At 42.1% G+C, this 27667-nt stretch overlaps 1 protein-coding gene across 1 annotated transcript; it reads right to left on the bottom strand.

Moving 5' to 3' along the window:
• Nucleotides 1-1029: 1029 nt before the first annotated feature.
• On the bottom strand, nt 1030-26898 carry CATSPER3 (cation channel sperm associated 3). The gene is made up of 8 exons (XM_083728586.1): nt 26688-26898; nt 23648-23801; nt 19847-20086; nt 12245-12427; nt 10477-10617; nt 8273-8392; nt 3695-3852; nt 1030-1317 (listed from the first exon to the last, which is right to left on the bottom strand). Exons 1-8 carry the CDS (start codon nt 26804-26806, stop codon nt 1221-1223), a joined length of 1212 nt encoding a protein of 403 aa, XP_083584712.1. The 5' UTR covers nt 26807-26898; the 3' UTR covers nt 1030-1220.
• Between the last annotated feature and the right edge of the window lie 769 nt (nt 26899-27667).

Raw genomic sequence — 27667 nt, 5'->3', positions numbered from 1 at the left:
CTTGTGGGATAAAGGATACGTTTGGAATAGATATGGTATAGGCCCCTGTGTATATACACTACATTAAGACTGAGTTGCTTCCACCAGCCTCCAAGGAAACAGAATTCTCTTGTATAAACAAACACAAAGGACCCCAGCCTTTACAGAATCTTACAACATAAGCTGTTGTTTCTGAAGCATGAAATCTTCGTTAGTAATCAGATGCAAAGTATGGAGATTTGAGATATTGGAAACCCAAGACTGGCTGTTATTTGAGAAATAACCTGATGAAGTTGGATGTATATGTGTGTATGCATGTTTTCCCTTTAAATGAATGTGAATATATCCACAGAATTATTTAACTTGAAAGTTCCAGAAAATATACATGTATGTTGAGGAAGTCACAGAAATGAAGCATCTCACCTTGAGGGCAATTCATGGCTCCAACTGTGTTGACATCATCATCTCCATTGTGGCACCATGAATCCAGAATGTAACCATTCACATCAGTGCCCAACCCATGTCAACTGGGCAAATAGTAAATCAAATGCGCTCCAGCTTAAGTGACGTTTCAGGAGACAACATGAATTCAGGAACCCAGATTCTACCATGCATTCCAATTGTTCATATGTGTCCTTTAAGTTGTAAGTCTTCCCCATCCTGGTGCCTTCCAGATGTTTTGGACTACAAGTCCCACCATCCCTGACTGTGACCCATGCTGACTGGAGCTGATGGAACTTGTAGTCCAAAACACCTGGAAAGCACTAGATATTGGAGAAGGCTGCTATAGGTGGTGGTCATGGCCCAGGCCCTTGTTTGAGCTCTGTGCTGTGAAAAACAAAATTGCACACAATCATGGGATCCTTCCCCTTCCCCACAGCAACCAAAAAAACTCTCCTACACACACAGAATGACTCCATTAGTTTGCAACCTATCTGGGTTTACCAGTTAAAAGCTACCACATGGCCTCAGGAAAAATTACACGATATGATCTAACCATTTGACCTAAGCCTATAAAGATGGAAAGAGATACAGCCGCAAACACAAGGATGCATTAGAAAAGCAGCCAAATTACGTTTATATTTCCTAAGATGTGACTACAAACGAAGTAAAACTCTAGCTCTGCTGGAAGTTCGTGGAAGTTCTTCCATTCATTTTGCTATTTGCTAAGGAGCGTGCACGAGATTTTTCAAATGGAAAAAAAAACCACTTTTTCGTTAGGTAGCAGGAAACTCAGGTCTTCACCTATGAGTCTGCAGGCTCTGCAAAGGCTTTTCGTCTGCTTCTTGCAGCATATTAGTCAAAACGGCAACAATTTCATAATACAATTTTTGCAGCCTGGAATGAGAAAACAAGCAAAAAACATGCAATGATCATTTCATGATGCTACAAGAGGTCTTGAGAACATCAGAACAGCCTGCTGGCCCATCTAATCCAGCATCTTGTTCTCACAGTGGCCAACCAGGTGCCTGTGGTGAAACCCGCAAGCAGAACCCGGGCACAAGAGCACTCTCCCCTCCCTGTGATTCCCAGCAACCACTTCCGAGGCACACTGCCTTGGACAACAGAGGTGGAGCATAGCCATCATGGCTAGTAGCTGTTAACAGTCTTGATGCCCCATGAATTTATCTTCTAAGGCCATCCAAGTTAGTAGCTATGACTGCCTCCTGCAGGTGCAAGTTCCATAGTTTAACTGTGAGAAGAAGTGTTTTCTTTTATCTGTCCTGAATCTTCCAGCATTCAGCCTCACTGGATGTCCAGGACTTATCATGTTAGGAGAGAGGGAGAAAAAGCTCCTCTAGCTACTTTTAATAAACTTCTACCAGGTCTCCTCACTCTCCTTTTCTCTAAGTCCAAAAGTCCCAAATGCTGTAACCTTTCCTCATAGGGAAGTTTCTCCATTCCCTCAATCATTTGGGTTGTCCTTTTCTGGACTTTTTCCAACTCCACGGTATTTTTATTTTTTAGGTGAGGCAACCAGAAGGGAGCACAATATTCCAATTGCTGTTGTGCATTAGATTTGTATAACAGAATTACGATCATAGAAGTTTTCTTTTCAATCCCTTTCCAAACGATCCCTAACATGGAATTTGCTTTTTTCACTGCTGCCGCCATACACTTAGTCAACACCTTCATTGAGCTACAACCCCAAGCCTTGTTCCTAGTCAGTCACCATCAGTTCAGACCTCATTGGGATTCCTTCTCCCCAACATGCTTCAATTTACACTTGCTTACATTGAACTGCCTTTCCCTTTTTACTGTCCATTTACAGTGGCACCTCAGGTTAAGTACTTAATTCGTTCCAGAGGTCCATTCTTAACCTGAAACTGTTCTTAACCTGAAGCACCACTTTAGCTAATGGGGCCTCCCACCTCCACCATGCCACCAGAGCACGATTTGTTCTCATCCTAAAGCAAAGTTTTTAACCCGAGGTAATATTTCTGGGTTAGCGGAGTCTGTAACCTGAAGCATATGTAACCTGAAGCGTATGTAACCCAAGGTACCACTGTACTCAATTTGGAGAGGGCATTTGGGAACTCTTCACATTGGTCCATGTTGTTTGGTATTGTCTACCCTGACTGGCAATGGCTTTTCAGGGTTTCAGACAGGAAAGTTTCCCAGTCCTGCCTAGAGATGCCAGGGATGGAACCTTAGACCTTCGGCATACAAAGCAGATGTATTGTATGGATGGTGTGAGTTTATATATTGATCCCCTCAGTCTAAAATTTTATTTATTGCTTCTTTCTGCTGCTTTGAGTTATAGTATTGTTGTTTTTAGCAAGTCAGTTGATGGATTTTCTTAAATATAAAAGCAGCTTAGAATTATTTTAAAATAAAGAACAATATAACATTCATTACACACAGATTTACACGATCACAGATTTTTGGATCCTGGAAGTAATGTTTCCAAGGTGCAAGAAACAGCCCCAGTGGCTTCTTACATTCAGCCTCTTAAGTCTCCCTCAAAGGCCTGCCACATTTTCATCAGTAGGAACAAATTATCACAAGATCCATATGTATCAGTTGGCAAAACAGAGTTTAAAATGTGACTAAATATTCAAGTGTGATCTTTAATCATTTCCAAAGCTTTGTTCTTCTAACTCTAAATGGCCAGTATTAAGGTATTTTTGTAGGGCTTATTCAGGAAGCTGTGCCTTCTATATTGTTCATGCACTTGCTAGGAACAAGAGTCTACAATGCACTTTTTCATTCATTCCTTGTTTTGAACAGAAATACCCTGACTGGGAAGCTTCTGTTCTTGCAATTTTTACATGTTTGAAATAATCAGAAAGCTGTTAAACATGATTCAAACACAAAAAACCCATGTTTTATACCTCTCCTATGGCAAGACCATTTCAAACACTAGACTGCCTTCCATTTCAAAAATTCCTTGCATTTGGAAAGATTGGGAAGATTATCCCAGAAGCCATCTTCTTGAAGTTCTAGCTTTCTACATGCAAGGAATGCTTTTGTCCCCTTGGAAGCCTTCAATCATACCATTTCCCACCAACATTTAGAATTCATTAACTTCACAGTATTTAGGAAACAATGCCACACACTTTAAAAGACCCTTTCTGTTAGATCTCAGTACAAACATTACAGGAGTTAAGGAGTGTTACGGATTTAAAATAATTAGCATTGGCTGCAGTGAAATAACTATTAATATGAACGTGATCAAACTCTTATAATGGTTGACTTAGGAAGTGTTGCATACTTATAAATTGTGGCGTCCTGACGATCCAAAGATGACAAATATAGATCGATGAACGGCAGGCTGCAACAAAAATCTTCTAAGATCATGGGATCTGTGTGAAACAGGGTTTTCTTGAAGCTTTCCACCATTTCATCAAAGGTTCGATATTCTGTTGATTTCTGGTGTGAAAAGACAGGCAACTGGTTTAATGCCAGCGCAACCAGTTTAATGCCAGTGGCTTCACAGAGCTGGTTATACTCCCAACAACCTCCACAAAAGTCAAAAAAGCAACATTGGAAAGGGGGTGAGTTTTTTGATGTTTTAAAGCAGGTAGAGGTGTAGGGGTGGGACATTTTTCAGCCCAGGGGACAACCTTCTGGTACCCATGTGGCAGTGATGGGCAGGGCCAGAGGGGAAAGGAGGCAGAGCAGCAAATGTGAATGCTTACCTTTGAATGGGAAGCGAGTTTCTACACACACAAACATATCCCCTATATGTCCTCCATAGAGACAAGCACGAGGCATTATCAAGTTCAAGAGCACATTCTAGTCAGGCACAAGCATTCAGGGTACAAAAGGTGGCCTGGGAGGAGTGGGGCCTGGAGAATGTTCTGCGGGCCAGACAGTGATAACTTGAGGGCTGTATGTGGCCCTCAGGCTTGAGGTGCCCCACCTATGTTGTTTTTTTAAAAGTAAATTTTTATTGTTTTCCTTACATAATCTTTTCCAACAAACCATAATAATACCATACATTCCCTTTGACTCTGCCGAGTTGCGACTTCCCTCCCTCCCAACAATTGGTATATTTGGCCCCTTTCTATCGCGCACATCATTCTCACAATAATACTATAGTACATTGGAGGTATTATGTTAATCCTGCTAGTGTCTTAACCTCTTTGCAATTCTTCTTTAAGTATTCAATAAATGTACTCCAATTATTTTGGTAACTTTGATCTTCCTGGTCCCGGATCCTCCCTGACAATTTGGCAAGTTCTGCATATTCTGTCAACTTCACCTGCCACTCCTGGATGGTTGGTATGTCTTGTGTTTTCCATCTTTGGGCCAGGAGGGTTCTTGCAGCAGCCGTAGCATACATAAATAGATTTTGGTCTCGCATTTTAATTTCTGCTCCTATTAAACCTAATAGACACTCTTCCGGTCTTTTGGGGAAGGTATACCTAAATATTTTTTTGAGTTCATTATAGATTGATTCCCAAAATTTTTAACCTTATCACAGGTCCACCACATAAGGAAATAATCCCTGTCTATGAGGTGCCCCACCTATGTTTTAAAGTAACAGAAGTCACATCCAGATCAGGACTGGTCCATCTTACCCTTGAATTTCTGGGAGAAGTTTTGTGGGATTTAAAAAGGGCACCATATGGGTAGCCCTTTAGAAACTTTACAAAGTTGTCCATATTCCATTACTGAGACTGTTTGGGTTTTGTCTGGGAGGAGTCATAGACATCTAGGAAGTTGCTGAGCACCATGTTTCCCAAGGAGCTCCTCGCATCCCTGCATGGCCCCCTTTCTGCATGCCTTCCAAAATCTGTAGGATCTGTGCTTTTTTTCTAGAAAAAGAGGTGCCTGGATCTCACCATGCATGCCTCCCTTGTTCTCTTATTAATGGCAATGGTATCCACTTGAGAGGTGCCAGAACTGAGTTCCAGTAAAAAAAAAAGCCCTGTGTAGGATCCTTCAGATTTCAAAAAGGGTTAACGGAACTCCATTGCGTATGAAGGTATGAGTGAATGTGTGAGTAAAGGATGTGTATGTATAAATTATAAGAAAGCTTAAGAAATACACTTCCCAATTTATGGAACTTGATTCCAAGTGAGGCAAGTTCTATCCATGGGCATCTGCAGGAATGTTTCATGTGCGGGGCAGGGGATAAATAAACATACATAATTAGTATGAGATAACAGGTCTACCATTTCTGGTAGTTCTGGAGACTTAGTGGTGGTAGCTAGCCTTCTCTTTGTCTAATTGTCTAGATCTGGTTTCTTAAATGTCAGTCACTGCTGTGACTTCATTCATTGGCCAAAAACCCCTAGAGGTGGGAGCAGGTTAGTTTCTCACAAAACAAAGGAAAACACATGTTGCATCACATCTCGGGTTTTACAGATGCCTGAAACAGGAAAAAATAAAAATAAAAGCTGGGAATTGGATACTACAGTTCATCCAGCGGCAGAGGGGATTTGCCTTCCTTGCTCTCTGCCACATATGCCCAAGGCTCCATCCCTCGTTAATTTTAAACAGGCCTTAATAACCATTTTTCAATCTAGGATAATGAATGCTGTTCTTCAGAGTTAGGTAAGCCATTTCTTTTCTGGTATGCAAACTAGTATATTTTGGGAATAGAACTGGATAGCTGCATTGTTTTAAATAGTTTTGTTCTTGGGTTTTATGGATATGTAGTTGTATATCTGCTTTGGGATGCAATATTGTCTTAAAAGCGGTCAAAAAGCCTATTAACTAAAATTAATAAGCCACAGCTAGTTCATTCAGGAGATGTAACAATCCCAGCCCTAACCAGCTACAAGACTAACACTTAAATATGCTCGGACAATTTCAATAGTCTATTTAGATTTTATAGCTTGAAAGGTAGGTATAATGTTCTCTCTGGACCCGATATTCTGTACAGTGGTGCCTCGCTAGACGAAAATAATTCGTTCCGCGATTCTCTTCGTCCAGCGGTTTTTTCGTCTTGCGAAGCAAGCCCATTGACAGCTTAGCGGATTAGCGCTACAGCTGTCTAGCAGCTTCTAGCGATCAGCTGTTAAGCGGCTTATCAGCGGAACAGCTGATAAGCGGCTTAGCGGCTTAGGAAAAGGGCGAAAAAAATGAAAAAAAACACGCGGGGGGACGCAAGATTTTTTTGTCTTGCGAAGCAACCCCATAGGGAAATTCGTTTTGCGAAGCGCCTCCAAAACGGAAAACCCTTTCGTCTAGCGGGTTTTCCGTCTTGCGAGGCGTTTGTCTTGCGGGGCACCACTGTACAGCGTTGGGCTCCGTGGCCCAGAGAGTGGAGCCCAGCTGTAGCTTTCCCACTTTATAAGCTAAATGAACAACTTCAGTCTGAGCATTAAATGAAATGGAAATCTACAATTTGGTTTACTTTTAAAATTCTCCACAGGTGGGTTATTTTCTTGGTCGGTTATTCATTCTTTGTGAATTAATGGAGACTAACTGAATGGTGCTGTGGGTTAAACCACTGAGCCTCTTGGGCTTGCCAATCAGAAGGTCAGTGGTTCGAATCCCCGCGACGGGGTGAGCTCCCATTGCTTGGTCCCTGCTCCTGCCAACCTAGCAGTTCAAAAGCACGTCCAAGTGCAAGTAGATAAATAGGTACCTCTCTGGCGGGAAGGTAAACAGCATTTCTGTGCGCTGCTTTGGTTCGCCAAAAGCAGCTTAGTCATTTAGATTTTTAAAAAATTTAATGTGGAAGTTATAGAAGGTAAAAATAAAACTTTGTCTAGGATGTATGATCTCTTATTGGATTGGTACACGAAAGACGAAGAGGTGAAGGAGGCTATGACCAAATGGGCCATGGATATTGGTCACAATATTGATTTTGTAATGTGGCATGAATTGTGGAATGTTAATTGTGGAATGTTAATTGTGGAATGTCACGGCATGTACGGCATTGAAGGAGAACCTTTGGAAAATGATTTATAGGTGGTATCTCACGCCAGTGAAGTTAGCTAAGATTTATAGGTTGAAGAATAAGAAATGCTGGAAATGCGGAGAGGTAGAAGGTGACTTCTACCATATGTGGTGGACATGCAGTAAGGTGAAAGGCTTTTGGGAACTGATTTACAATGAGCTTTAAAAAAATTTGAAATATACTTTTCCAAAAAAGCCTGAAGCCTCCCTGCTAGGAATAACTGGCAAAGAAATTAAAAAAGAGGATAAAAATCTATTTTTATATGCCACAACGGCCGCAAGAACCATGTTAGCACAAAACTGGAAAATGGAGGTAATACCTACTATAAGTGACTGGCAAGTCAAGATGATAAACTATGCTGAGCTAGCTAAAATAACAGGAAGATTAAGGGATCAGGACGAACAGAAATTTCATGACAATTGGAACAAATATTTGACGTACATAAGAACTAATTGTAGAACTTTGACGACACTGGCGGGACTGGAATAACTCTAACAGTGAACAGTGAAAAAGTAAAGGAGATAAAATACGTGATTCCAGAATTTATCTGACACTTACCAAAGGAGTGGAGGGAAGTCTAAGGCTCGGTGGAGCTTAAAACAACTATGTAATATATGTATGATTCATGGACTGGATATGACACATGTAATTTATGTATTATACTTTGTATTTGTTTATATGTATATATAATGATAAACCAATAAAAACTCATTTGGAAAAAAAAAAGAAGAAGCAGCTTAGTCATGCTGGCCACATGACCCGGAAGCTGTAGGCCGGCTCCCTCAGCCAGTAAAGCGAGATGAGCGCCGCAACCCCAGAGTTGGCCATGACTGGACCTAATGGTCAGGGGTCCCTTTACCTTTACCTAACTGAATGGGAATCATCTACTAAAAAGTATGCCCTTAATGCAACGTAACATTATTATGTGCTAACCTGCTGATTCAGTAATGCCTTTATTTCGTCCTGTTGTCTTTTCAGAATGGACTGCTTTTTTGCCATCAGAGCAGCATGCCTTTCTGCTTTAAGCTTTTGCTCATATTCATCAGTTGTCCCCTGGTTGTATCAAAACAAAGGGTGATACAATATCTTGAGACAAAGCTCCTGTTCATTTACTACATCGTCAGGAAATTTTATTTTCTCAACCAGTAAAAGAATAAGGTATGTGTAATCCCTCTCCTTACACCCTTCCCTGCCTCCTTAAGTACAGAGCCAAGGTGATCCTCTGCCTTGGATATCCCATTAATCAGCATTTATTACTGGTAGACAAACTGTTCTAGATACTTTGTATAGTAGAGCAGCCCAGTTCATAACCATATCCCTTGTACTTCATGCCAAAGTAGTGATATATCATTCTGCAGAAGTAACAGCATCAATATATTTGAAGTAATTGTTTATACAGTCATACCTTGGATCCCGAATGCCTTTGTACTCGGACGTTTTGGCTCCCGAACGCTGGAAACCTGGAAGTGAGTGTTCTGGTTTGCAAACGTTCTCTGGAAGCCGAACGTCCAGCAGGGCATTCTGTGGCTTCCGATTGGCTACAGGAGCTTCCTGCAGCCAATCAAAAGCCACGCTTTGGTTTCTGAATGTGTTGGAAATCGAAGAAACTTCTGGAACGGATTCCATTCAACTTCCAAGGTACGACTGTATACACTTTTGGTGTTAATGTTCATCCCACAAGACTTTTCAGCTTGCAGTAGGACTATGACAGATCTAACAGATCTAACAGAACAGTGCTGGGGGCACTGTTATACGGTGGTTCCGCTCCTTTCTCCTGGACCATGTCCAGAAAGTGGGGGGGGGTGAGTGTTCAGACCCCTGGGCTCTCATTTGTGGGGTGCCTCAGGGTTCCGTCCTCTCCCCCATGCTTTTTAATATCTATATGAAGCCGCTGGGAGAGATCACCAGGGGGGTTTGGCTGGGTGTTCATCAGTATGCAGATGACACCCATCTCTACCTCTCCTTTAAATCAGAACCAGTGAAAGCGGTGAAGGCTCTGTTTGAGTGCCTGGAGGCAGTTGGAGGATGGGTGGCGGCTAACAGATTGAGGTTGAATCCTGACAGGACAGAAGTACTGTTTTGGGGGGACAGGGAGCGGATGGGTGTGGGGGATTCACTGGTCCTGAATGGGGTAACTGTGCCCCTGAAGGACCAGGTGCTCAGCCTGGGAGTCATTTTGGACTCACAGCTGTCCATGGAGGCGCAGGTTAATTCTGTGTCCAGGGCAGCTGTCTACCAGCTCCACCTGGTACACAGGCTAAGACCCTACCTGCCCGCGGACTGTCTTGCCAGAGTGGTGCATGCTCTAGTTATCTCCCGCTTGGACTACTGCAACGCGCTCTACGTGGAGCTACCTTTGAAGGTGACCCAGAAACTGCAATTAATCCAGAATGCGGCAGCTAGACTGGTGACTGGGAGTGGCCGCCGGGACCACATAACACCGGTTCTGAGAGATCTGCATTGGCTCCCAGTACGTTTCCGAGCACGATTCAAAGTGTTGGTGCTGACCTTTAAAGCCCTAAACGGCCTCGGTCCTGTATACCTGAAGGAGTGTCTCCACCCCCATCATTCAGCCCAGACACTGAGATCCAGTGCCAAGGGCCTTCTGGCGGTTCCCTCATTGCGAGAAGTGAGGTTACAGGGAACCAGACAGAGGGCCTTCTCGGTAGTGGCACCCACCCTGTGGAACGCCCTCCCATCAGATGTCAAAGAGATAAACAACTACCTGACATTCAGAAGACATCTTAAGGCAGCCCTGTTCAGGGAAGTTTTTAATATGTAACGCTGTACTGTTTTTAACACTTGATTGGGAGCCGCCCAGAGTGGCTGGGGAAACTCAGCCAGATGGGCGGGGTATAAATTATTATTATTATTATTATTATTATTATTATTATTATTCATATACCCATTTTGCAGTATATAGATAAAAGATATGCCTAAATTGGATGAAAATTAGACATAGGATTTAGACTAAAATTCACTAATCAGAGCAGACTTTCAGTCACAAATAGTTGACATGCATAGCAGTTTTGTGGGAACTCAGTAAGTGCTGGTTATCAAACAAATGAATTTATACAGAGATAAATGAATTTATACAGAGATAAAATTGCTATCTCTGCCACACAAAGGCAAGTTACCTGAATATCCATGATAACAACTGCAATAAACATGTTGAAAAACACAAAAAATCCCAGGAGAATGAACACTATTGTGAATGTCCGGCTTGAAACAAATTTTTTGGCATCCAGTTCATCCTGCAAGTCTGTCCAGCCATCAACCTGAAAGGTCATCAGATCAATGATTAAACTCTAAAGAAGATTCAACCAAGTTTCATATAAATCATAGTGATTTAATTTGGGGTTGTAAGACTCCTATTGTAAAACAGTTGCTTAGTGTTGGAGGCTTTTCTGGACAAGAGGGGTAAAAGTTCTGAATAACGTTAAATGTACGCGGGAAAGCTCTGCACAGAGGAACCTGGCAATTATGGAAGATAGAAACTTAACCAGGAATCTTCTCTCCTTCCAACTGGCTAAAAGATTGGGAAGAGGCGTGAAAATATTGTGCATAAGTTGAGTTGGAAAATAGCGTAGTTAACTGAAGAGATGAAAAGATGAGAAGAGATAGAGATTTGAGAGCAAAAAGGCTGAAACACTAACAGTGCTGGAACACTAGAAAATGTTTGGCAGCTCAAAGGGGCACTACAACAAAACGAGTCAGCATATGGGCACAGAGGAACCTATATAAGCAGGGGGGTACAGATTCATAAGCATTGGCTTGGTTGGGGAAACAGTCTAGAACAGGTACATTTATCTCAGGTGCATTTATCTCTCTATATATATATTTTTAAAATCTAAAATTATTTCCTCACAAGCTGTTTAATGTTGCTTTACTAAAACCTTAATTAAAGCTTGGGGTTTTTTTTGGGGGGGGGTCAGTGAGCTTGTTATTCACCCCAAGCTAAGTGCCAAACCACTCTATGGTAGAGGGGAAAGCTTAGAAGGCTGTTTAGTGCAGGCGGCTGAGGGCCCGTGGTGGTAGAAGATATTGACCTGGTGGCAGCAATGAAATTAACAAGACTGAAGGCTTGGTTTGGTTGGTTTTTTGCCTTACTGCCTTCCTCAATGCAATACATTCTTCCCAACACACACACACAAACTGACCCATGCCTATACTTTCAGATTTAAAACAACTGCTCTTACTAATTAATAGTAATTTGATAGAATCAGAAGATCCTTTGGCGGTAATCAGCCCAACCCACTGCTTCATGCAGGAATTGTTTGAGGCAATCATTATTGTCTCTGAGATCTTGATAATGCTGTTGTCCTTGTCCCATTTCACATTATTACCCCTCTTTGTTCTGGGGCCCATCTTGGTGTGTTTGCACTATATGTGCACAAAGATAAACATGGGGGGGGGGACAATTGATTATGGGGAGAGGGAAGCCACAAAACTGTTCTCAGTGTTTGTCCAGATATTGTGGGGAACATTGAAGGAAAATTAGGTTCATTGGCAAAATACTTACCAGGGATAACGATGGGGATGAGATGCAAACTGTACCCACTCTACAGTCTTCTGAAAAATAGCTGGACTGAAGACACACTCAAGTGTCAATGGCACAGTGTGATACCAGCATGTTTTGCTTTATGGGGCAAACAGCATCTCTAGGGATGATTTTTGAATGAGTGAAACAATGGCAAGGGGAACCTTAAACAACCATCCCAAGAACCATGTTCCTCATCTTAAGTAGACCACTCCCTGAAACTACCTTTGTCCTTAAAATAAGAAAAAACCTTGAAACATAACAGATCTAGACCTAGTTACACCCTGAAATAGTTTCTATTCAAATTGATTTTGCCATTATATAAAAGCAATGTGGGACAGAGCTAACCGAGAATGGATAATTACCGTCACTAAACTGAAAAGAGTGAAAAAGGCAGCTGCTAGGGTGCCCCAGTTACGTGTGTCTCCGTGGTCGGGGTCTCCATACAAACCCTGACCCAGAATTGCAAAGATAAACATGAGCAGGAACAACAGCACGAGAACGTAGATCACATTTTTGGCAGTTTCGACCAGGGCTGCCACCAGGACCTGGGCAGAGTGGAAAGAGAGAGAAAATAAAAGCAAGTGAATCCAAATTTACATTATGTGAAGAAAAAAGTTTATTAAAAAAAAATCAGGTAGGAAGTAGGGGTGGGAATCTTCCTTTCCATTTCAATCAGAGCTTCTGTTTCATGGAGTGAAGTCATCAGTGGCAGGGCATGGGTGGATACACTCAAAAAGAACCAGCAGTCCTAAAATTTATTACAGGCCTTTCGCCTTTTGCATTTGATAACTGATTACAGAGGAACAAAATAGCAGCACACATAGCATCATTTGTAAATGACTTCCACTCATCTAATGGGGTAGCTTTCGCTTGACCCATTTCCAGATATTGATCATGACTTGGATCCTAACTAGGCTTCTGCAACAGAAGAGCTCCTTTCAACGGAAGAGCTCATGGATGGAACCAAGATCCAGCAAAGGATCTCACCAATGGGAAGATCCAAAGTCTCACCAGCATTGCCCTTCCCCTGCAACCCTCTGTGCTGTTTCTCCTGCTGCTCTGGAGGTGTTCCCCAGTCCCCCTGAACAGAGCTTTGGGGCCAAAGCTAGGCAAGTGACAAAATTCATCCATGGCGATCATTCATAAATGACACCATGTACCTGTGTTTTGTACTGAAGAATGGGTTCCCAGGTACAGCGTTCTGAGTCTGAGACATGTCTGCATCTGGAGTTACTGACACCAGTTACAAGTCCTTCTACTAGGCATGGGAACTGCCAAACTGACTATAGCCTTGATCTAACGGCACAAAGCAAATTCCTTTGCCACGCAGGAGAGGCAGATGAGCATCTTACCCTGGCTTTGCACAAACCCACTAACCAGGAACTGACACCTGAACAGACCAACAAATGGATTTGGGATCTGAAGTATGAGACAGTGTTGGCAGTCACAGATGTTTGTCTTAAAAGGACCAGCAGATTATATAAGAACCCCTTTGGCATTTGTATTTGGCATCGGTATGCTTTCTGTAGTGAAAGGAAGGCAGCCAGCCCATTCTTTAGTCAGTCTCTGGAGTAATATAATACTCAAGCAGTGCGGAGTCTTCTGTAGTTTTGAGTTAATAGAAATGTTTGTGATCTTGGCCAAGATCCATGACCAACAGTCTGACTCAAACGGTATTCCCAAGTCAGTATTCCCATCCGTTCCTCAGAGAGTCTAGTGTACATTCTGATGTAATTTGTAGCACTTTATATGAGTTCATTCTGTTTAGAGTTCTTACCCAGTGACCCTGTGCTTTTCGGTGTTTCCTCTAGGGGCATATTAAGCAGGAGTTCTCGTAGTGCAAAAGACCAACAAGACCCACATCTGCTTCATAATAAACATTACTGATGCATGCAGTCAACAGTACTGTAGTGGCTTTGTTATGGAAGGAAGGTTCCTTGAGAAGTAACTACTTCCCTTTTGATTGTGACAACTCTATGTGGGATTGAGAAGTTATTACTTCCCTTCTTACTGTGACAAGTCTACACGGGGTTAGTAATTCAGGTTAGGGAAGCATCAGTTCCTCCAGCTATACTGCTGGTGCTAAGCATGACATCTTTCTTTCAGATGTGTTGATTGTGTTGAAATCTACTTTTGAAGACTTTCAGGAACAGTTCATGAAGTGGTGTAGTGAGAGGGGTGGTTATCAGAAATTGCACAAACAGAAGTGTCTTCCACTCATGCCAGTGTGTCTTTTAAAATATTGGCTACCTCCACACAATGGATTATTTAGACTCTATTCACACTCCTGGTAACTGATGGCAAAGGTGCAGGGAGCTAATGTCTCCCACTTTCAAGCTGTTGTTGGTCTAGCCATTTATTACTCTAGATCAGTGTTTCCCAAACTTGGGTGGCCAGCTGTTGTTGTTGTTTTGGACTACAACTCCCATCATCCCTAGCTAGCAAGACCAGTGGTCAGGGGTGATGAGAACTGTAGTCCAAAAGAATCCATAAAGCTGGACTGGTGTAGTGACCAAGGGTAGGGGTGCAGGAGAAAGGTCTCCCTGCCAGGACACAGGATCAATGCAGGGAAGGATGGTGCCTTTAAAAGTGATATGCAAATAAATAAATGCCCCCACCAAAAGGAGGGGGCGCTTAGCACCTTGCACGATCAGGCTCTTAATCATGGCAATAGAACTGGCCTTCAAAATGAGAAGGAATAAACCCATTTACACGCCACAGCATGGGACGTTTTTATAAAGCGATGTAATGGTGCTCCAGTCAATCAGGGATTTGGATGCAATCTTTAAAAAGTCAGCCTCCCTTAAGGAGAGCTGTAAAATGCCGGTGGTAGCAACAGGCCAGCAAGCACCCCTTGAATACTGGCATCCAATAACTTTGCTGCTCTCACATCCATCTTTACATTCCTCATCTACGCCTTCAAAAATTCACAGCGGTTCCTGTCGTTAAGAAGAGGCTTTGTGCCTCTCAATCTTGTAAACTGCATGGAGATTAATCCTCAGTACATCATCCTAAAAGGTCATTTTCAGAACTGGGCATTCTAAACGTTTAATTTCAAACCAAAAGGCAGATAAACGGAGCATGCATCCTCATCAGGATTGTTTCTTAACATAACTTCTCTGTGTGGAATACCAATGAGGAAATTATATCCTCAAGGTGGAAATTTATTGCACCAAGGTGGGAGGCAGAAAATCGTAATGAGTTTGGTGGTGGTTGTTTTTTTAATTAATAAAAGGGAACCATACTAAGAAGGTGTTGCGTGCTTTTCATGCCTTAAATTCCATTTCTTTGCTAAGAAGTAATTTACACAGCAGTTAATAAACTATAATGCAACCTCCTACATCTTTCGGGGCAGGAGCAGTTATCAGTAAAACACAAATATATTGGGGGGGGGATGACTGCTTTCCTTAGCAACACAAGGAATTGTCACACTACTTTGGGCCAAAATCCCAAGTCTAATATTTTACCTGTGTTGTGGTTAAAGGAAAAGGATGCAGAGAACCTTACAAAGAACCTCAAACAATTCCTCAAAAGAGAAATCTTTAAGCACCTGGGGGGTTGCCTGGGCCTAAGGTATGAGTGGTCTGCTGTTGCATTTATAGAGTCACAGGTTACATGTCTACTCAGAGAAGTAAATCCTATTGACTTCAATGGGGCTTACGTCAAGGTAAGTGTACACAGAATTGTAGCCTTAAATGTGTCTGTTCCCCCCAAATACTTGACTTCAAGCTTATACAATTCTGTGTGCTCAGATATGCATCAGTGAAGTGGCTATTTACTTTATAAAAGTATTTATATTGTGCCATCTCATGTTAAATATTGAGTTGGTATACAATATATACAAATGTACAGTGTCAATTCAACATTGAAAAAAGAGGCTTCCACCAGTTAATTATACACTGCATTAAATCAGTTTTCTCTCTTCCCAATTTTATATGGGGTATCCCTTTCTTCTAGTATTATTAGCAAAGATAAATGGAAATGCCTGATTTACCTTCTATAAATTGCTGGTAGTTTTATATACCCCGGTCCCAAGCTTGTCCCCCAGAAACACTGGATAATTAGCATATAAAAACCTGGTGATAACTGAAGTCCAAGATCAAAAGTAGCGGGATAAAGGCTCAAAAGTGATCATTATAAGAGCTTTGTGCCTATAAATGTCCCACTTCTGGTGAACTTCCCCAGCCAATTAATGACAAGCAGAAACTTGCGGCTGAGCAGCCACTACACACATTAGCTCCCCACTGAAAACTAAACCTCCAAGGTTGCCAGAGAAAACCATGAGTCAACAGTATTTAGGCACACAGTGTGTTAGAATTTATGTGCCTATATATATGCATATATGTGCACTCTTGCATACATTTATAATGGCTAAATATTGCAGATATTTGTAAGTAAACAAATTTATGGATTATTTATTTATCATTATATCAATACGCAAAAAGGGACGGGCAAATTTGATTCGGTTTTTTATTCTGACCTAATTTGCTCCCCCAAAAACTATACGCAAACCAAAGTCCTTCAATTCACCACTTCTCTGAATTTTGTGATCCCGTTATCTAACCCAAAAATGGGCACATAAATGCATATATTAGGGGGAAATAAACATGCAAATATTTCAGTGAAAATAACTTACAATAATTGCTTGGGGAAATGTGTACATTAGGCTAAATTGCATAAAAATGTATGTATTAGGAAAATGCACACTAAAACTCCCAACAAATTTTCACGATGCAGAAACGTGGTGAGCCAAACCTAATGTTGGAAAAGACGAAACAAGAAGAGAAACCAAATTTGGGGCCAATCTTTACTACACCTTTTTAAAAGTACAGTGGTACCTTGGGTTAAGAACGTAATTCGTTCCAGAGGTCCGCTCTTAACCTGAAACTTTTCTTAACCTGAAGCACCACTTTAGCTAATGGGGCCTCCTGCTGCTGCCATGCCGCTGCTGCACAATTTCTGTTCTCATCCTGAAGCAAAGTTCTTAACCCAAGGTAGTATTTCTGGGTTAGCAGAGTTGTAACCTGAAGCGTCTGTAACCTGAAGCGTATTTAACCCGAGATACCACTGTATCATACCTCTTTAAACAGTCATTGCTTCCCCAAAATAATCATGGGAGTTGAAATTTCTTAAGGGTAATGAGAATTGTTAGAATATCCCTCTTCCCTCATAGAGCTCAGAATTCCCTGGGAAGGGGAGCTGATTGTTAAACCATTCTGAAGAGAGTAGCTCTGTGAGGAACATAGAGGTCGCCTTTTTTGGCCAAATTACGTTGCAAAAATTAAGGTGCACATTATATTTGATGACACATTTACATACGCCAGCAAATACTTTTTTTGGTTTCAAGGATCTGAAAATTGAGGTGCGCATTAGATTCAACAGCACATGAGACTCGAGTAAATACGGTAGAAAACTGCATGATCAGAGGGTTTAAATCCTCTGCATGTGTAGAAAATTGCATGATCAGAGGGTTTAAATCCACAGGCACAATGATACACAGTGCAGCAGAAAAAAACAGGGCTCACAAAAGACGCATGACTCACTTAGCTTGTAAACATAAAAGGAGAAGTTTTGAAATCTGACTTTAAAACCCCAGACTTCATTTATTAAAAGAAAGTATACACACACACAGAATTGCAGGTCTTGGGAAGTTAAAGCCTATTTCACGTTTTTAAGACCTTGGAGGTAAGTGACCTCATAAGACCTCAGTGTGTTAATCAGAAGAAATCAACAAACAGAAGGAAGTTGCTATTAGTTGGAAACTCTAAGTGAAAATTTATCTGCCAAGCTTAATCTGAGTCCTGACTGCCTTTCACTAGCTTTGCTTCCCGCCCTTCTGTACAATGTTGATTGATCCATGTCAAGAGAGGGTGAGTTGCTGTCATCCTTTCTCTCTTCCCTGACAGCATGAGAACCCACTGGTGATGTAAAGCCATCAAGGTTGCAGTGGCGTAGCGTGGGGGGTGCAGGGGGGGGCTGGCCGCACCGGGTGCAACATCTGGGGTTAGGGTTAGGGGGTGCAAATCGACAGGTTAGGGGGCGCAAATTACTTGCCTTGCCCCGGGTGCTGACAACCCACGCTACGCCACTGCAAGGTTGTTCGGGAGGGGAGGAGGCAAGGCTTGTGAACAATGCTGATTGATCCGCATCCCCAGAGGTTGTCATGCTACCAGGAATGAATGAATCTTTATTTGCATCAGCCATAGCAATAAAACAACAATACGATATACAAAGAAAAGAAATAAAAAGTCAATTATATAAAATACATTTTAGGGTTTTGAATCAGTAGTCAAATACAGTGGTACCTCTGGATGTGAACGGGATCTGTTCCGGAGCCCCATTCACATCATGAAGCGAACGCAACCCTCGTCTGCGAGTCGCAATTTGCCGCTTCTGCGCATGCGCGTGACATCATTTTGAGCGTCTGTGCATGCACAAGCGGCAAAACCTGGAAGTAATGCATTCCGTTACTTCCAGGTCGCCATGGAGCGCAACCTGAAAATGCTCAACATGAAGCAACTACAACCCGAGAGCCGACTGTAGTGGATCTTATTCTGATGGCGCCAGCAAAAAACCTTGCAACCTTTGCTGTCTCCTGCTCATCTTGATCAGTCAAGAGAAAGGACACTGTGGCAGTGGTTAGGCAACCCAGAATAGACAATAAAAGAGGGGTGATGATCTCATTCCTCAAGTCTTTATAAAGAGGGCAAGCCAGAAGGGCATGCGCCACCAATTCGGTACTGCCATCTCCACAGGGGCATAAGCGTTTTTCGTGTGGAAACTGTTGGAATCGCCCCTCAAGTACAGCCGAGGGCAGTACATTCAATCTTGCAAGAGTAAAAGTTCTCATGCTGGTGACATGGATCAATCAACGTTGTACATAAGGGCAAGAGGACATGCTTGCGAAGAGCCAATCAGAGCTCAGGCTGAGGTTGACAGATCTGCTTTCACTTAAGTGTTTGCAACCTCAAGGCATTTCATTTTGTTCAAGAGCTAATCAACGGAGGGTTCTGCCAAGTAGCATTTTAAATGCTAAAAACACAAGGCCAGACAAGCAGAATCCACAAAACAGGCTCCCTCTACATGGCAAACACAATTCAGGCAGGAGAAGGGAACACACAGTTCATACCATCTCCTAGAATCCTTTGCCAATGGATTTTAACATATTTTGTAAAATGAAAGCTGGTCATGTGCTATTAATAACAGCCATTACAGGTTCTGTGTCTTGACATCATTAAACTACAGATAAATGTTATGCTATTATTGAAAATTTGCGTTACCTTTGCGAAAATAATGAAACCAAAAGAATGCAACACTTCATGATAATTAATTCCTTTTCCAAATCTTCCTTGCATATTTTTAGAGTTCCAGCTGTAAAAAGGACAATCCCCATTCGTTGAATTTACTTGCACAGGATAACCATGTTAATAACTAGGAATGTTTCCTGATCCTGACAACAGATGTCAGCAGTGAGTATAGCACACAGTCCAGAACAATTTGAGCTCCATGGGGCTTACTTCCAAGTAGAGATGTATAGGACTGTGCTGTTACTCTGAAACAGAGACTATTTGTTTCCTTCCCTGCTGATGAAACTTGGGGCCAGTTTAAATGTATGGGAATTAACATAAGCTTCCCCACATTTAAAATAAGTGAATAAATCCCTGCAATGGAAAACTGGCATTTAATAGGGCAAATAAAATAAAATTCATGGTAATATTCTCTGTGTGTGGGGAGGTGTTCAAAAGCAAAAACACTGGGCAGCATTCAGAAATGCAGCCTGAGATGGTCCAATTCAGGGAGAACTCCTTCCTGTGTGCTTTTCACACATTTGAATCACCCTCTGAGCAAAAGAGAATGGAATTAATCCTCAGCGGGGGAAGGAGATGGCAGTTTGGAAGAGGAAAAGTCAAGCTGTATTTAAAGCTGTCATCTTTTTCACCGCTCATGAAACCACATCCATTTACCATCATCCCTGGGCTGTAGAAGAGGAGTTTGAGAACCCGGAGTGACTGGAATCCTTTGAGCATCATTGCAGTATGGTGCATTTGCGGGTTGCTTCTATTAATGGTATATGGGAGGTAAGCAATGAAAAGGACAGTCGCATCAAATCGCTTATAACCATCCTTCCAGTAATTAATGGGATCCAGGTAAAGGTTCATCAGAAACTCTGCTGTATACATGGCCACAATAATCAGATCTGCTACCTGAAAAGGGAACAAAGGTGCATTGTTAGGAGGAGTTATTTTGGTGATTGAACCACAAGGGAAGTTACTGCTGAAATGGCTTTTGCTAGGTAGACCACAGGCTCATTCTTACAGAAATAAAGCACTTCAGATACATGGCCAACATCAGGCTTAATCTTATGTAGGGCCATGCTGAATATTTCCCAACAAGCATTTTCAGTATGAAATATTATTTTGAGGGGAAATGAATTGCTGCCTCTCCCCCAAAGGCACAGTACAGAGGCCTAGGATGTCAGAAAGATAAGGGACAGGGAAATCACATTTGCCCTAAAAGATTACCCGTGGGGTGTGGTTTATTTCCCGCCTGGGAAAAGTACATGTTTGAAATTTATTTTGGGATGATGCATAAGTAATAATAATAATGATGATAATAATAATAGTAATTTATTATTTATACCCCACCCATCTAGCTGGGTTTCCCCAGCCACTCTGGGCAGCTTCACATGAATGTGAAGATGATAACAGGCAAAAGGATCAGTCGAAAGGGGAACATAATAGCAAAGACACATTGACATTGGTTTTAAGGCTGCTGTTTCATATATGGTGTAAACAATGTCTTTCTTTTGGGAATGTAGCACAAGTAGAAGAAGAAGAAGAAGAGTTTGGATTTGATATCCCGCCTTTCACTCCCTTTAAGGAGTCTCAAAGCGGCTAACATTCTCCTTTCCCTTCCTCCCCCACAACAAACACTCTGTGAGGTGAGTGGGGCTGAGAGACTTCAAGGAAGTGTGACTGGCCCAAGGTCACCCAGCAGCTGCATGTGGAGGAGCGGAGACGCAAACATGGTTCCCCAGGATTATGAGACTACCGCTCTTAACCACTACACCACACAGGATAATTAAAGTACAAAATGCATGCCCATCTCCCACAATGCCCAAGGTGCAGGTAGGGCATGCAAACTTATTGACGTCCATTCTCAAAACCTTGACATTAGAAGGGGAAAAAATGTTTCCAAGTGCTGAATGGACTTCTTGACAGTAGCCAGACTTCTCTTTCTGCTACCACGTCACAGGGATATATAATTAAAGCCCAGAGTTTGTGTACAGTAGCTGACTTGACTTCATGTAAGTTAAGACATCCAAGGTGTGTGAAAAATAAGTGTTTCTCAAGAGGACATCTAAATCATGAGAGAGCAATTATTAACCGTGTGCTCACTTCAAGTTCAAAATGTTATTCAGCCTCAATTGTAAAAGAAGAGTCCTACAAATGCAGTCAAAACATCAGCAGGTGGGCAGATCACTAGCAATACCGAATACCAGTGTGGGCAAAAATAGTTGTCAGATAAAAGGTGTTTCCATCATACTAAATGTGAAGTATATTCTAGAAGCAGCTTTAGGGCTATTTGAGATTTGTGATATCAATGAAGAGGAAAGAGAGTATGACAGAGAGACATACAGCACATGGTTAACTTATGGAATTTGCCACCAGAATATATAGTGATAACTACCAACATGGACAACTTTAAAGGGGATTAGAGAGATTAGTGGAGGATAAGGCTATCAGTGGTACTAGTCATGAGGGGGGGGGGGTGTAGCTTCTAGTGTTAGCTAGATGCTGTATGGCTCTGATTACCAGTTGCTAGGATCATGAGTGTTAGTGTGGTTATGTCCAGTTTGTGGGTTTCCCATAGTCACCTGGTTGGCCACTGTGAGAACAAAATGGTGGACTAGATAGGTCTTTGTTTTGATCCAGCAGGGCTCTTACGATGTTCTTATGACACAATGAACATGTCAGGATTGGATAGTATCAGGTGACTTGGCAAGACAGTATCATTGGCAAGAAGCCAGGTATTCCAATTGCACACCCAATGTGATAAGTCCTGTCGTTGAACTATGATGCCCTTTGACGGTCTATCTACAAATCCCACGTCTTGCAAAGGTATACATACTGCATGTGCATGGTTGCATTTATAGCTACTCATAGATTTCCTCTGTCAGAGAGTGCTGATAGTAAATTCAAATATTTGGTAAAGACAATATACATTTGTAAATACGCATACATTTGGCAATCAGTTGCATTTCATAAGCTCATATAAACCTTCTGACAAATGTCCCTAGCTATTTTACAGACAGGAGATATCTTGAACCACATGTGCAAAATGTTTAAACTTTCAATGTATTAGAATGGGTGCAGGATAGTTTTATTAGTATTTATAGTATAGGCTCAGACTTGCTCCATTACATCACCATTAAGTTTTGAAACCATGTTGATAGGGCATTTGTGACTATTCTAAGCTAGATTCTTCTCCCAACATAATTAAGATTTTTCAGTAATGTAAAATATTAAAGCAGCCAAAGCCAGCACAGGAATATTTTGGAATTCACAAACAAGGACAGCAATAATAATAATAATAATAATAATAATAATAATAATAATAATAAAATATTATTTCTACGCCACCTATCTGGCTGGGTTGCCCCAGCCACTCTGGGCGGCTTTCAACAGAACATTAAAAACAGAATAAAACTTCAAACATTAAAAACTTCCCTAAACAGGGCTGCCTTCAGACATCTTCTAAAAGTCGGATAGTTGTTTATTTCCTTGACATCTGATGGGAGGGTGTTCCACAGGGCGGGTGCCACTACCAAGAAGGCCCTCTGCAGGGTGAAAGGCCAGGCTGGAAATATTATTGTATAATAACCTTATTGTTATTTTTTAATATTTTCGACTCTTGCACTCATTTGTTATTCCTTAGTCTCTGTTTTGTCCTCTCCCTTCAACCTCTTCTCGACTTACCAGTAAGCTCTCTGAGCAGTGAATGTGTCACTTCTGTGTTCAATACTAGGGTCAAATAGTTGCAGCAGAAATGATGGTAATGAGAGTAAAAAAGCTGACATAATATAGTGGTTAAGTGCATGAATGGAAAATCTATGACTCAGATCGATCTGAGGAGCATTAGAGAAACTATTATCTGACAACTATTATCTGAGAACCATCAGTGTTTAGGGATAATAATATTGGCCTACCATATAGGGTATTGTAAATATTGTTGAGATTACGTATGTGAAATGTTTTGAGTACTGAGACCCTGATTCAGCTGGTCATGACTAACAGTGAAATTCTGTAGGGTTCAATGGTACGTACTCATAGGTATAGAGTTCTTTCAACATTTGAAACTCTTAGTCACCGCTGACTTGAGGCTTTCGTTTGAGCTCTAACACAACAAACGTATGTTAAATTTTGGCCTTAGTATTTATCCTACACTTTCTCCAATTCATACTTTATGGAGCAATACTAATAGTGGACCTATTCCTAAATTCAAGCTCGTGTCAGGTATAGTGAATAAGGTATTCCATCCATTTAATGCTTTTGCTTGACAAGAGTATAATATAAGGCATTGCTCATAACTTGACTAGAAGTCAAGAAGAAAAGGAGAAAGGAATGAGAGAGCCAGGTAAACTCTGTACTTGACTCTCCCTCTGCCCCCGCCCCAGTTTATTCCTTTCTTCTTCTGGAAGAGAGAAAGTGGCTTTAGAACAATAGAGAAAAATGAAAAGTTCAGGCAATCAAGAGTCTTGTTACCTCCAGGAAAAAATGTGACTCATAGCGAACTTTGTAATCTGTTTCTATGGCCAAAAATATTGCATTGATTGTGATGGTGCTGATCATAACTGATTTGAACAGAGGATGGTAGAATAATGTTTCAACGAACTCATATAGCTCGGTGTCTTTTCTCCTGGAAAGAGAATGACAAATTTGTAAAACAGAACATTCTAAGTTATCCAAACTTAAGCCGAGCCTGCTGGATCAAGCCAGTGGCCAATCTACTCCAGCATCATGTTCTCACAATGGTCCCCCGGACGCTTCTGATACAATCTCAAGCAGGACCCAAGTACAAGAGCACCCTTCCCTCCTGTGGTTTTCCAGCAACTGGTATTCAGAAGCATTACTGCCTCTGGCTGTCACAGCATAGCAACCATTGCTAGTAGCCACTGATAGAGCCTCTCCTCCTTCCGGAGGGGAGGGGTTTTGAGCGGGACCAGAACCCCGCGTCATGCAGGGGGCATTCTGCTCCCTGCCCTGCCATCATCGCTGGCACGCCACGCCTCCCAGCTGGGCACCCAATCGGGAGACACTGCAGGGGGCGTGGTTTAGGTGCTCAAATGCGGCCGTGCCAGCTCCCCCCACCATTGCGCTGCCAATTTTCGCGAGTCACCCACCCGCCACTCCCTCTACTGCGTAGCTTCTCGCTTGACCTTGCTATGGACCCATGGTTGGTCGTCCTGGTTGCCCAGGGGGCAGGATAGGAGTTTTTTTCCAATTGGCAAATTGGCACCGGCCTCTTGGTTTTTTTTGCCTACCTCGTAGCAATCATCACAACTTTCCTGGTATTTGGCGGTTAGGCATTGGAATGTGTTGCTGGTGTTATGGAAGGGCAAGGTCTGGCCATCGCCTACCCCTTCACTTATGGGTATTCTGTTAAAGGAATCCGGTGGTCGTGGATCCTGTCCAATGCCCTGTGTGGCACGACCCCCGGTGACATCAGGGGAGAGCTTATAGTTGTATTGGCATCAACAGTCTCCCCCTACTGGTGGTTAACTCCTCATCACTCACCCCTCTCCGAGTGGGTGGAGTCACATTTGCTCTTGTCCAATGTCTAAGCAAATACCTTCTCACATGCTGTAATCAATAAATTTGTCGCCTTTTCTAGCCTATTAACCTAATATACCATGTCCACATGTATTTATTAACCCAAAGCGGGGGACAGGTACTCGAATCACAACTTTATCCTCCATAAGTTTTTCTATTTGTCTTTTAAAGCTATCCATGTTGATGGCCATCCTTGCCTCCTGAGAGGAGCCCCTTAGTTTAACTATGCACTAAATGAATGAATACTTTCATCTGTCCTGAATCTTCCTACATTCAGCTTCATTAGATACCTACAAGTTCTGGTGTTCTGGTCTGGTTTCTCCATGCCATGCATAATTTTATAAGCTTTTATCATGTCACCTCTTATTCACTTTTTCTTTAAACTGAAAAGTCCCAAACGCTATGCTACTCTATCCCCATGATCATTTTGGTTGTCCTTTTCCAATCCTTTCCCAACTCTTCAATATCCTTTTTGAGGGGAGGGGACCAGAACTGCAAACAGTATACCACCATCGATTTGCGTAACGGCATTATGACATCAACAGTTTTGATTTTCTATTCATTCCCTGATAGCATGGAATTTGCCTTTTCTTTTTACAGCTGCACACTAGGTTAACATCTTCATCCAGCCATCCGCTATGACCCCAAGGTGCGAGCAGTCCAAGAGATGTCAAAACCACTTGCTCATTTCAACAAGCAATATCTAAATCAGTTGTTCATACCATGCCCCAGTAGTACCTATGAGAAATCCAATGGATTTAGACACGATTGCTGGAACATTGCTGGCCATTGGATAGGGAGAGATATCAAAGCTATGTCCTGAGCAGGACAAGATTTGTCGGATTGTTGTTTTATTGGGTTGACCCAACAAGTTTGGTAATAATATTTCATGTTTGCATTGCTCAGATGAGCATCTGTAACAATAGTTTTATAGATCATCTCCGTCCCTTCTTCCAAAAATAAAGCCACTTCCGGAGAGAACTCAGAAGTGGCAAAGGTGATTTGAATCCCATGTAACATAGAAGGGGTGTTAAGCACCTCCATACACTTCTCCGCCCTTTTTTTCTCTCTAAAAAGGGAGGTGATCACTGCATACATTTAACAAGTAATTTGGCATTTAAGAGCTCATGCAGATAAAATGCATGTTTCCTTGCAGCAGTCACACCCCACACTTGGCAACAGACCCCCATCACTGGCCTTAACCTCTCAACACAGCTTACACCTCCAGTGTTCATCCATGAACACTGGCCTTGCTGACAGCAGCTGGTGGGAATTGTATTCTACCACAGGTTTCTCCACCCTTGAATTAAAGCCTCCTGTGAGCCCAAAGTACCCCCACACAGAAGAGGCTGCCTTTCGTGTCCTAGTATGATTTACTGTTCTGGCCTTGTCTCCTTTCAGTAAGTCTTCGAGGCATGTGATTCAATGTCTCTTTCTACTGGGTGCGATTGGGTCATTCAATGTTCCAAATTGCAAGTACAACAGAACAACCTGGCCCCAGAAGAGCTGTCCTGCTGTGCTTGGGGGAGAAGCCACGCAGCTCAGTGGTTGAGAAAATTCCTCCAAGTTCAATCCCTGCCATCTCCACTTCAAAGGATCCCGTAAGTAAGAGATGGTGCCCAAGACTCTGGAAAGCCACTGCCAGCCAGAGGAGGCAGTATTTGGCCAGATTACATGCTTCAACATTTGTGGAACCACTTCTGAAGAAAAAGCAGCATGTGAACCTTGGGTTACTGATGCTTCAGGTTACAGATTCCGCTAACCGAGAAATAGTACCTCGGATTAATAACTTTGCTTCAGGATGAGAACAGAAATAGTGCAGCAGCGGTGCAGCAGCAGCAGGAGGCCCCATTAGCTAAAGTGGTGCTTCGGGTTAAGAACAGTTTCATGTTAAGAACGGACCTCCGGAACGAATTAAATACTTAACCCAAGGTACCACTGTACAGCTAAAAGGAACCAACTGAAATCTTACCTGAATCCCCACACATAGTGTTTCACATCAACGTCAGATTTGGACTTAAAATACTCGTAAGATAGCTGGTCAATAAGCTGATGTTCTTCAGGCAACTCTACAGCCATCTTTTCAGCCATCTTTGTAGGTGCTGTTAATCCCCCTGTCCCTTAAGGAGCACTGGAGATTTGAACAAGAAAGTCTAGTGGAAAAAGAATGAAATGTTCTATGTGGACTCACTCCCTTTATGAGATCACATACAGTATACAGTTCTAGAATGGCATGTGGAAGATCTGGAATATGCCCTCCCATTTGAAACAGACGTAGGGAACAAATTTATGAACTAGGAGAAAACTACCACTTGAAAGAGGTGAGGAACAATAAGATGAATCCAAACATTTTGGATCCAAACAATTCAGAAATCCTAAGCACTGTTACCTATAAGTCCCAGCTTGCTCAGAGTCAGGACAAATACTTCCCCGCATTCAGGGAATGATTGGAGGAAATTTAGCTCAAATGTACTAGAACTGGTTCCTACTGAGAACCTGGCTCTATTCTGCTAGAGAACAGGATGTTGTCCACCTAGTTGAATTGCGCCAGAAATTGGCATATTTACTGAAATACATAGGAGCATAGTGTCACATTAGATCATTTAAGGTAGTGGAGTGCCCTAATTAGGTACTCAGGGGGCAACAGAGACTGGCAAGAGGGTTGCCCTGCTCACCAGGTGTACCCTCTTGAAAGTTTGACTCCCTGCCAGTGGAGAGGTGTTGTTGTTGTTTAGTCGTTTAGTCGTGTCCGACTCTTCGTGACTCCATCGTGAAAAGGGCCAACATTTGCTTTTCTTCCCAATCTCTCACCTTCTACCGAACACCAGTGTGGTTTGCAACAATGTCCTCATAAAATATGCAACAATGACACCTGAGATGCAACTATTTAGTTCGCACCCAATTCTTGTGACTGTAATTGGTTCTAAACTGATTTTAATATTGTATTTTATT

Source organism: Podarcis gaigeae (assembly GCF_964106915.1).
Source record: "Podarcis gaigeae genome assembly, chromosome: 2".
In the NCBI taxonomy this organism is placed as follows: domain Eukaryota; kingdom Metazoa; phylum Chordata; class Lepidosauria; order Squamata; family Lacertidae; genus Podarcis; species Podarcis gaigeae.
This window is presented reverse-complemented; position numbering and strand designations above follow the sequence as displayed.

What these genes read in the sequence shown, in the direction of transcription:
- CATSPER3 (XM_083728586.1), bottom strand. Translation starts at nt 26,806, where the DNA reads ATGGCTGAAAAGATGGCTGTAGAGTTGCCTGAAGAACATCAGCTTATT. An exon ending in AGTCACATTTTTTCCTGGAG is followed by an intron (nt 20,087 to 23,647) that starts GTAACAAGACTC and finishes TTCCCTTTTCAG; the next exon opens with GTAGCAGATCTGATTATTGT. An exon ending in TTGTTATCATGGATATTCAG is followed by an intron (nt 8,393 to 10,476) that starts GTAACTTGCCTT and finishes TGATACAACCAG; the next exon opens with GGGACAACTGATGAATATGA.